The sequence below is a fragment of the Oncorhynchus gorbuscha genome, linkage group LG03 (genome assembly GCF_021184085.1).
Source record: "Oncorhynchus gorbuscha isolate QuinsamMale2020 ecotype Even-year linkage group LG03, OgorEven_v1.0, whole genome shotgun sequence".
Classification (NCBI taxonomy): Eukaryota; Metazoa; Chordata; class Actinopteri; order Salmoniformes; family Salmonidae; genus Oncorhynchus; species Oncorhynchus gorbuscha.
The window spans coordinates 57,200,512-57,212,585 of NC_060175.1; the positions used below are offsets into that span (position 1 = coordinate 57,200,512).

At 40.6% G+C, this 12,074-nt stretch overlaps 1 protein-coding gene across 1 annotated transcript in view; it reads right to left on the minus strand.

The window, feature by feature from the left end:
• The window catches only part of LOC124031612 (metabotropic glutamate receptor 4-like), a 390,640-nt gene that overhangs the window by 168,945 nt on the left and 209,621 nt on the right, over positions 1-12,074 (minus strand). The window contains exon 3 of the mRNA XM_046343076.1: positions 5,358-5,574. Within this exon, the coding sequence (XP_046199032.1) occupies positions 5,358-5,574 (217 nt within the window). The remainder of the gene's footprint in view (positions 1-5,357; positions 5,575-12,074) is intronic.

Here is a 12,074-nt window from a genome sequence, read left to right on the forward strand (position 1 = left end):
AGGTGTGGAGTAGTTCATCATACACTGAGGCTGATGTGATTGACTTTAACACCAAAACAACATCTTTGTGCTTTTTCAGTCACATATTGATAAAAAGTAGAGGAAAAAACAGGAAGCTGCTGTTAGGCAGTTGTGTAAGATGGAGGAGACAGGGCACTTGACACACTAAGCTCCTCGAACAAAAAAAGATGGAGTTATAAAGAGTAGTGAAACAGACAGCGTCGTGCTCTTGCTCAGAATTTCTGAGTACAAGGAAGGGATTCTCAAAATACCCTTTAGCCTCGTTCTACTAATAAACATGACAAACCAACTTTAGAGCTCATTGTGGTCACAAATGATTCAAAACCCACTTGAGGCCATAAATGGACCATCAATTATTACCGACTTATAGTATTCATTTCTATATTGGGGCCACATTCCTACGATGCAACTGATTTATCTCTCTGGACAGTTTTATTGTGCACTTGATATTCAGCAAATCCCCTGGTAGCCGAAGATATACATTGCCTTCAGAAAGTATTCACACCCCTTGATTTTTGTCCACGTGTTGTGTTACAGCCTGAATTTAAAATGGATGAAATTGAGATTTTGTATCACTGGCCTACACACAATACACCTTAATGTCAAAGGGGAATCATGTCTATAGAAATTTGTGCAACTTAATTAAAAATGAAAAGCTGAGTCAATAAGTATTCAACCCATTTGTTATGGCAAGCCTAAATAAGTTCAGGAGTAAGAATTTGCTTAACAAGTCACATGGTAAGTCGTATGGACTCGGTCTGTGTGCAATAATTGTGTTTAATATGATTTTTTAATGACTATGTCATCTCTGTACCCCACATATACAATTATCTGTAAGATCCCTCAGTCGAGCAGTAAATTTCAAACACAGATTCAACCAAAAAGACGAAGGAGGTTTTCCAATGTCTCGCAAAGAAGGGCACCTATTAGAAGATGGGACATTTTTTTTAAAGCAGACATTGAATATCCCTTTGAGCATGGTGAAGTTATTAATTACACTTTGCATGGTGTATCAATATACCCACTTACTAGACAGATACGGTCCTACCTAACTCAGTTGCCAGAGACGAAGGAAAACACTCAGGGATTTCACCATGAGGCAAATGGTGACATTAAATGGCTGTGATAGGAGATGACCGAGTGAAAACAAGTAAGCCTGTGCAGAATAAAAATATTCTAAAACATGCTTCATGTTTGCAATAAGGCACTAAAGTGAAACTGCTAAAAATGTGGCAAAGAAATTAACTTTATGTCCTGAATACAAAACGTTATGTTTGGGGCAAATCCAACATAACACATCACTAAGCACCTTTCTTCATATTTTTTTAACATGGTGGTGGTTGCATCATGGTATGCTTTTCATCGGCAAGGAGTGTAGATTTCTTTTGGATAAAAAAAAACGGAATAGAGCTAAGCACAGGCAAAATCCTAGAGGAAAAACCTGGTTCAGTCTGCTTTCCAACATAAACTGGGAGAGAAATTCACGTTTTAGCAGGACAATAACCTAAAACACAAGGCCAAATATACACTGGAGTTGTTTACTAAGACGATAATGAATGTTCCTGAGTGGCCTAGTTACAGTTTTGACTTGAAAATATATGGCAAGACTTGAAAATGGAGGTCTAGCAACGATCAACAGAACTTTAATATATATAAAAAAAAAAAAAGTGCAATCTATGTGTATAAAGCTCGTAAAGGCTTAATCATTGTACGCTTGTGTTATTTATTCGAGGTACTCTTTGCTCTTTTGTTTTGGGTTTCGACCCTGTGTTTTATTACGTGTTTGTTTGGTCTTCGTCCCCGTGCCTTTACAAAACACTCTGTAATTTGGATTTAGGGGGGGTCCATTATTGTTACTATGTCCGTTGGTGCTTGTGAGTACCCGTGCTGTGTGTTTTGGCTTTCGTGCCATTGTGGATTGCGCAGAATGCCGGTCTAGCAATGACCAGCAACCAACTTGACAGAACTTGAATCATTTTTTAAAGAATAATCTATGTATAAAGCTCTTAAAGACTTACCCAGAAATGCTGCCAAAAGCGATTCTAACATGTATTGACTCATGGGTGTGAATACTTATGTAATAAGATATTTCTCTATTTCATTCTCAATAGATTTGCAACAATTTCTAAAAACATGTTTCCACTTCATCATTATGGCATATTGTGTGTAGATTGGTTGATATTTTATTTATTTATTTGTAACAAAAAATGTGGAATAAGTCAAGGGGTTATGAATACTTTCTGAAGGCCCTGTACGTACCATGTCAAACATCAAGAATTGAATTCAGCGAAACACTCCTATTTCCATCACCTAAGGGGAATTTAAATGCAGAAGGGAATTGAAATGTAAAAGGAGCCATAATGCATATCTCAAGTTAGGATTAAAGTTATGATATACTACACGACCAAAAGTATGGGGACACCTGATCGTCGAACATCTCATTCCAAAATCAAGGGCATTAATATTGAGTTGGTACCCTCTTTGCTGCTATAACAGCCCCCACTCTTTTGGGAAGTCTTTCTACTAGATGTTGGAACATTTATGTGGGGACTTGCTTCCATTCACCCACAAGAGCATTACTGAGGTCGGGCACTGATGTTGGGCAATTAGGCCTGGCTCATTCCAATTCATCCCAAAGGTGTGTGATGGGATTGAGGTCAGGGCTCTGTGCTGGCCAGTCAAGTTCTTCCACACCGATCTCGACAGATGGTAACTCCAGAGAATGCATTTCCACTGCTCCAGAGTCCAATGGCGGCGAGCTGACGCTTGGCATTGTGCATGGTGATCTTAGGCTTGTGTGTGGCTACCTGGCCTTGAAACTCTTTTCATTATTTTCTTGACAAAGAGTTACTGTGCTGACGTTGCTTCCAGATGCAATCTGGAACTCGGTAGTGTGCGTTCCAACCAAGGACAGACGATTTTTAGGCACTATGCGTTTCAGAACTCGGTGGTCCCATTCTGTGAGCTTGTGTGGCCTACCACTTCGCGGCTGAGCTGTTGTTGCACCTAGACGTTTCCACTTCACAATAGCAGCACTTACAGTTGACCAGGGCAGCTCTATCTGGGCAGAAATTTGATGAACTGACTTGTTGGAAAGGTGGCATCCTATGACGGTGTCACGTTGAATGTCACTGAGCTCTTCATTAAGACCATTCTACTGCCAATGTTTTGTCCATAGAGATTGCATGGCTGTGTGCTTGATTTTATACATCTGTCCGCAACAGGTGTGGCTGAAAATAGCTGAATCCACAAATTTGAAATGGTGTCCACATTCTGTTGTATATACAGATCGGAAGTCGGAAGTTTACATACACCTTAGCCAAATACATTTAAACTCAGTTTCACAATTCCTGACATTTAATCATTGTACAAATTCCCTATTTTAGGCCAGTTAGGATCAATACTTTATTTTAAGAATGTGAAATGTGAGAATAATATTAGAGAGATATGATTTATTTCAGATGTTATTTCTTACATCACACTCCCAGTGGGTCAGAAGTTTACATACACTCAATTAGTATTTGGTAGCATTGCCTTTAAATTGTTTAACTTGGGTCAAACGTTTCAGGTAGCCTTCCAAAAGCTTCTCACAATAAGTTTGATGAATTGTGGCCCATTCCTCCTGACAGAGCTGGTGTAACTGAGTCAGGTTTGAAGGCCTCCTTGCACACACATGCTATTTCAGTTCTGCCAACACATTCTCAATAGGATTGAAGTCGGGGCTTTGTGATGGCCACTCCAATACCTTGACTTTGTTGTCCTTAAGCCATTTTGCCACAACTTTGGAAGTATGCTTGGGGTCATTGTCCATGTGGAAGACCCATTTGCGACCAAGCTTTAACTTCCTAACTGATGTCTTGAGATGTTGCTTCAATATATCCACATAATTTCCCTCCCTCATGATGCCATCTATTTTGTGAAGTGCACCTGTCCCTCCTGCAACAAAGCACCCTCACAATATGATGCTGCCACCCCCAAGCTTCACAATTGGATATATAGGACTCGTTTTACTGTGGCTATAGATACTTTTGTACCTGTTTCCTCCAGCATCTTCACAAGGTCCTTTGCTATTGTTCTGGGATTGATTTGCACTTTTCGCACCAAAGTATGTTCATCTCTAGGAGACAGAACACGTCTACTTCCTGACCGGTATGATGGCTGCGTGGTCCCATGGTGTTTATACTTGTGTACTATTGTTTATACAGATGAACGTGGTATCTTCAGGCATTTGGAAATTGCTCCAAAGGATGAACCGGACTTGTGGAGGTCTGCAATTTTTTTCTGAGGTCTTGGTTGATTTCTTTTGATTTTCCCATGATGTCAAGCAGAGAGGCACTGAGTTTGAAAGTAGGCCTTGAAATACATTCACAGGTACACCTCCAATTGACTCAAATTATGTCAATTAGTGTCACGAATATTACCGAAGGTGACTCCCCTTCTTGTTCGGGTGGCGCTCGGCGGTCGTCGTCGCCGGTCTACTAGCTATCGCCGATCCGTTGTTCTGTGTTCGTTTAGTTTTGTCTAATTGGTAGCACCTGTTTCTAGTTTGGTTGTTAGGATAGGGTTATATATAGTCTGTTTAGCCCGCTTCTGTTTCGTGCGGGCTTGTTCGTCTGTTTTGTTGTTTGAGTGTATTTTGTTGGCATTTGAGTTTCACGCTGTCCGTTTATATTTCTGTTCATTTGTGTTTCCACTTTTGTACATGTTATGTTTCCGGGACATTAAAGCGTGTTGTTTTTCCCACATCTTTTGCTCTCTGCGCCTGACTCCACACCTCTTCACTCATTACCGTAACAATTAGCCTATTAGAAGCTTCTGAAGATATAACATCACTTGCTGGAATTTTCTAAGCTGTTTAAAGGCACAGTCAACTTAGTGTATGTAAACTTCTTACCCAATGGAATTGTGATACAGTTAATTATAAGTGAAATAATCTGTCTGTAAACAATTGTTGGAAAAATCACTTGTGTCATGCACAAAGTAGATGTCCTAACCGACTTGCCAAAACTATAGTTTGTTAACAAGAAATGTGTGGAGTGGTTGAAAAAGTTAGTTACCTAAGTGTATTGTTAACTTCTGACTTCAACTGTATATAGCACATATTCCATATCTGAAGTTAGATTCACACACATTCAAATGTTTTTGAGAAACACTACTGTATTATCCTTTATCTGAAATTTATATAAAATGTATATGGATTTTATACATACAGAAGACAAACCCAGGGAAATAGGTCAGTTGACTCAATAGAAGATGGCCCTGAGTGGTACATCTTCAGATCATATGGCAAGAGGAATGATGAATGCAAAGAACGGAACCACAGAGAACCCACTCACCGTCCTCTCGAGACTTATGTATGAAGGCATCCACACCGCTCTCTCCATAGTTCCCCTCGGACGCCACGGTGGAGACAAAGTTCCAGCGCATGGCCTTGACGATATCCACCATGGCCTGTGCCTGGTAGGTGTCCGGGGGCACCACGCGCGAGAAAAAGTCGTAACGTGTGTTGTCGCTCAGCTCCGGTGCCGTGGAGGCATAACTCACCTGGGGGATCTGAGGAGAGAGGGAAGAAGGGATGAGTTAAGATGGAGAAGAGGCAAAGAAGTCATAGCAGGAAGGGGGCGGGGACAGAGGGAGAGCGGATCAGCAATCAGTCTCTAAGTCTCAGGGGAAATGAAAAATGATTTCATCCTGCCAGCTATGGCTGGCTCATACCGTTCACCGCAGGGGTCTCTTTCAGACCACAGGGGGTCTCCTTCAGACAACTGGGGGGGGGGGGGGATTACTCAGTGAGAAGATGAGCGTGTCAGGCTTCTGCATGGGGATCGGCAACCAACACACAAGCAGGGGGATGAAGCCAAGGGCAATAACACTGTATGAGAGGGTTTTCATATACATGCTCATTCATTCTGTGCAGAGTTTCGGGTCCTGAGTAGTCATATCCATTCATTTATTCATTCATCTATCATTTTGTAGTACTTTGTTTACACTGTTTATTTACAGCTGACTGTAAGATATCCTATGAGTTTCGGGTATATATCTAAAATGTGCTCATGAAAATAGCTCAATGTGTCCTATCTTGATATAGCACGCAGTGCAACTGGCAGAGCTGTTTTCCTGGGTGTGATAAAGTGGTTGCAGTGATTGATGACTTATCATTCCTATTTTTGTGGTTGTGACACTACGGGAAGGGAACCCTGATACTAAAAACAGCTCTGATTTACCGCTGGATCCACAGCTAGGTGGTTCATTATCATGGGCAGCAAGCTCAGAGGCACACTCAATCTGACCCATTGCCATCCTTCTGCCAAGTTAACACCCACCACAGACCCATACCAAACCTATCTGGGCAGCCATTGGACTGAGTCCCCGACTCAGTACTGTTGGCACCACGTCCTTTCTGGATCCATCATGTTTTACCAATGTTGAGTGGAAGATGAATTCGAAGATGACTAGCATTGTTAGTGCAGTGGCCTTGTCGTTAGTGTCCGTCCTGAGATTAGAAGGTTTGGGGTTTCGATCCCCAGTCGAGTCATACCAAAGACTCTAAAAAGTCCTGGGTACATTCCTCACGCGCTACAGAAACAGGAGATGGGCTCCTGCCCTATGGGCCAATCTGGAAACACAATTACCAGTGATTTTCATCAAATCACTGTTATTAGAGTTCTATAAATAACAACTTTTCATTTCAATCATGATTTTTTTTTGACACACATTTTCCTACCACACTTTAGAAAAAAACAATGAGACAATTTGTTATGACACCAGTTCAGCACTAATTTCACCCTTTGAAAGCCTGACACGTGCAATCTGTGACCCAGACAACGCATTGCTGTAATTTAGCGATGGTTCTGGTCAGTGGATGTTACTGTTCTTGATCTGTATGCAGCAGCACATGAACACGCACAAATACATTTCAGCATTTGGATAACCCTTTAAATCTATGCTCAGATCAAGTAAGATGTCATACGGGTGGGCAAAACGCTACTGCACGGTGCAGTGAAGAAAACGTACTCCTCTTTTTTCCCCTCTCTCTCTTTATTTGCCAGTTTGCTCGCCTGTAGTGTAGTATCTACAGTAGGTTGATGGTGTTGGCCATCACACACCACAACCAGTCCTGTTTGAAAAGTATCCAAAGAGACCGATTTAGAGGGCAGAGTCCCTGAAGTGCTCCAGCACGAACCAAAAGATGCTTTGGCCCTATTTCTCTGTTGTAGTAGTGGCCTTGAAATGAAGTACACAATAATAAACCTGTGTTGCCCACAGTACTGTGCTGGATGTGGGTAGAGTCAGGAAGTAGAGTTGATAGTTGAAACACTTCACTGCTACTGTAGTAGTTAGCATCAATAAAGGGTTCACCAAAAAAAACAAGGGAAAGGGAAATGTTTCACACTAGAAAGTTGAATTGTGCCTTTACCCAGTACATACTAATTGTATGAGCAAATACAGAATTGCTACTTAGGGTGCCAGCAGTATTCTCAGCTGAATTTCATGGCGTCTGCAGGGTGCCGAGTAGAGTTAGTTCCAGGCCCAAGAACAGGGATCCATTTTAAATGCCTCTAATGCTTTGTTGGATGCTATTAACCTCGCGCTAGGGGGTTGACTGCCTGTGATGTTTTTGTAATTAAAGGAGGACAGCTAATTAGTGAATGAAACAGCTTTTCTTCCCCAGACCGGAGGAAGCCAATGTCCTGATCGGCAGCACAAGCCTACTGTTTTGTTACTTTCTATTATGTCTTACCAACATACAGTATAGTAAAGCAAGAAAGCTAATGGTCACAAATGATTAAACCAGCGAAATTAGATGAGAGTAATTCATGTTCTAAGAAATCTCTCTCTTAAGAAATGCATTTGTATCCATAGAATTCACATGCAATTGTTATAGAGTGCACCTACAAAATTAAGGCACAGCAGGTTTAATACACTTAAAATGTCTGTTAATGGCAGTGAGATTGCCTTGCAGGGACTGTGATTGGACACTATACATTCTAAAGCGATTTAACAGGACTAGGTCAACAAAAGAGGACCGTTTAAATGGAACCATTAAAAGCACTTAGCTACTTCAAATTCTCTAGTCAGGAATATCTCACTTGAGATGCTCAAAACATTTGAAAGTGTTATAATCCCTCCCAAATAAGCCAAGATGTGTCTGTATAGGCCATGTAGGTATTGAGCTGATGGGGTCTTCGGGGTTAAAACTGGAAACAGATTTGAAAGGGTGATTATTGTGTATTACAATTGTTAACCATATTTTCTTATGGGGGCCATTCCTGCGAAATTCTCACACTCTGAAGCATTAGACCGGGGTTCGTCAACTACAGTAGGTTTGGCCTTGGGTCAATTTTTTTCTGAGCTAATAGTTGGTGAGCCAGAACATAATTAGTATATAATATTAGCACAATTAATTGGCCTACACAACAATTTAAACAAAACGTTTAACACATCTGATTAGTACAATCATTTCGATCTGATTATGCTCATAAAATCAACGTCTCTCTATTCAGTTATTATTTTTGTCCATTTCTCTGTGCATTGATTGGTGGGGAAAAACAGTTCTATGTAGCCTACTGTAGGCTACACTATTGTTTTTAACATCAACATTCATTCAGAATAATTAGCTTGATAGCAAGAGAAAATGTCACTCTCAAAAAATATCAAAACAAAGGTGGATAAAATAAAGAATGTACAGAGAGAGATGTGTTCATATTACCTTATTTACCCAATGCCAAGCCAGTGGGTCTTATTTGCAATGAAAATGTCGCAGTTTGCAAATAATTCAAACTCAGACTTCATTGTGAACTAACTAAGCATGGAACTTTCAAAATGACTTTCCCGCCACAGACAGATGCCCGACGCAGAAACATCGAAGTGTTACACACACACACAGCTTTTCAGGCTGACAAATTCTGTCACTTAAACGAGTTAAATATGCAGTTTCAAGGAAGAGGAAAAACTTGTGGACATGGTGGAGAAACTTGAGGCCCTTACTAGGAAGCTTGAGTTGTTCAATTTGGACTTGTCATCTGGAAGGCTACTGCAATTCAGTACACTGAAGAACAACAGGCAGAGGAACCAGACAACTTCTCCACAAGATTGGAAGACTACAGCATGCCCAAGGATATCGTTGCGTTAGTACGTGACCCTCTCACGGTCCGCCCAGATGGAAGATTCTCCTCCCTTGCTAAGAAAACAATACCCTCGCAGGACGAGGCTGCAATTCAAAATGAGTTGATTGAATTCCAGACATCGAGCCTTCAAGTCCTTATGTGAGGAATAAAGCACAATGAACAAACTTGTATTTTAGGTGCTAACAATGACCGGATCGAGTCCTCATTTTCCTCTACGAACGCAGTATAGCTTCACGACAGGAACTGGTTTTCACATAAGTCAATCGAGGACTACCTGTGCATCAAAATCACATCCATCTCACCGGACATCATCAAGATTGTGTCCGAGGGGAAATGCAACTTTTCCCATTGAGTAAGTAACTTAGTAGCCTATACGACTGTAATTATTCAATACTAATATTATTGTGAGTGCTTATCTAGGGATATGTAGGTCTTAAGCTGACAGTATTTTCAGTTTGTTCTGTCGTTACAGGAGCAGGCTATCCCGATACAGACATTCAGATACAGTCATTGCCATTTTTTCTTTAAATTATTGTTTTATGTAGGATGCTACAGTTTTGGCCAGTTGCAATTGTAAACAGGCCTAATAAAAAAAATCACTCATATTAGGACATATATTGTTTTATTGTGAAAGATGCTGTTAAGCCTCGTAGCCTACCTCAGCCAGTTATTTTATTTTTTATAGGCTTAGGCTCGGAAGAAAGACTCATTTAAGCTCTCTCGTTATTTGTCAAGTCAAATTAAAATGAATAACTGTTGAATGAATTACACAACTGGTGGTAGGTTTTCTCCATATGTTGCTGTGCAACACTGTTCACCTCCTATTGATTGCGCTGCGGTTGAAGCTTTACGTCTCAGCACCACACAAAATGGTCCGCTGCCTGCTTTATTAGTTGACTGTCTCCTGCATTCTCTCTCCTCATGAATGAAGTTAAAATGTAACTTCTGCATTATTTAGGTAAGGGTAACTTTCTTCTTGGGAAATTGCATTTTGGAGTTTTTTTATTATTAGATATATGTTGATATAATTAATTTGGGGGGCCAAATAATATTGCTGGCTCGCGGCCGCCAGTTGGAGAACCCTCCATTAGACTGTCTGTTATGTTGGTAGAATATAAATTGCAATTGAATACTTGAGATAAAGAGTTAAGAACTGTAAGCACAATTAGCATGTCAAGAACTTGAAATTCACAGGTCTGCATTTTATCAAGCACTTTTTGAAATATTAATGTTGGGGAAAAAGCGATCACACTTAGTTAAAGCTGAAAGACAGTTATTGAGTGACTAAACCATCATGTGTTTTTTTTACTCTGTTTTTATCAACCTGGCGAAGCGCTATGACGTCACTTCACACACAAAGTGTGAAAGCAAACATATGCAAGGCTGATACGTATTTACTTCCAAGCGTTATTATTACTGTGACTGTACAGCTACTAAATAACACCTCCAGAAATAGCAGGATCTCTGTAAGAAGAAGAATTTCAGCCCTGTTAATCTGTTACTGAAAACATTACCATTTATGGGACACAAATAGCCATGCATCAAATACCAGTGTGAATTAGGTTCTTTAAATAAACAGTATTCATCACATGCTGTTATTGGAGAATCTGTGCAATGTGTTGGCTGAGTGATTATTTCCTATCCCTCCTGTTGCACTACATATGTTAGAGAACTGCTCATCAGCTGAGATGAAACTCACTTTGTCAATTAAAGACTAGAAAATCACTCTCCCAATAATGAACCCGAATAACTTGTTTTAACACTAATGTTTATTAGCTAACACAAAGAGCAATTACCTTGCAAAGCCTCTCCCCTGTGCTTTGGTTTTGCTGAATTACACTGAAATTACAAGGCAATCTTGACACTTAATTAGAATGAATTGTCTCACCAATTATTTTAGCTACACTAATATAGCTTAGACTACAGACGAAAGCACATATTTGGGGAGAGGGCTTTAGCTATTCCATCGGGACCTTCTCTGGTTATCAAACTGATTCTCAAATGTCTAATTTACAATTCAAATGTTGCCCTATGAAATGAAGACATTTAATTATAAAATGTGTAAATGTCCTTATATTAAATCCAGAGTCATCCAAACCTTAAGCAAGGCATGCACTTATTGTGCAGCATCATTCTACTTGTGATGCTTTCACATTTACCCATTGGTCTGAAAATACCCTTTCATCTGGCATCCAGTGGAGGTGAGGGGCAGCTAATAAAAATAGACTGAGATGGCCAATTAACCATTTCTTTGTGGATTTTGATGTTTGCTTGGGGTTATTGTCTTGATGGAAGATCCACTTGCCATCAAGTTTCAGACTCCTGTCAGAAGCAACCAGGTTTTTGGCTAAAATGAGAGGAATACCTATGTGAGAATGCATGTCCTTGACTACAGCTCAGCGTTCAACACCATCGTCCCTTCCAAGCTTGTCACCAAGCATTAGGAGCCTGGGACTGAACATCTCCCTCTGTAACTGGATTCTTGACTCCCTGACGGGCCGACCCCATGGGGGAACTGCAGGGGTATGTGCTTAGTCCACTCTTGTACTCCCTGTCCACACATCAAATTTGCTGACGACACGACGGTGGTAGGCCTGATCACCGGCGACGATGAGACAGCTTACAGAGAGGAGGTCCGTGACCTGGCAGTGTAGTGCCGTAACACCAACCTCTACCTCAACATCACCATCTGTCATCCAGGACCTCTAAATCAGGCGGTGTGAAAGGAAAGCCTGGAAAATCGTTAGACTTCAGCCACTCATGCCATAGATTGTTCTCTCTGTGGCATGGGTACATCAAGTCTAACACCAACCGCCTCCTGAACAGCTGAACAAAAATATAAACGCAACATGCAACAATTTCAAAGATTTTACATATGGAAATCAGTCAATTTAATTTAATTAATTAGGCCCATAATGAAATCCC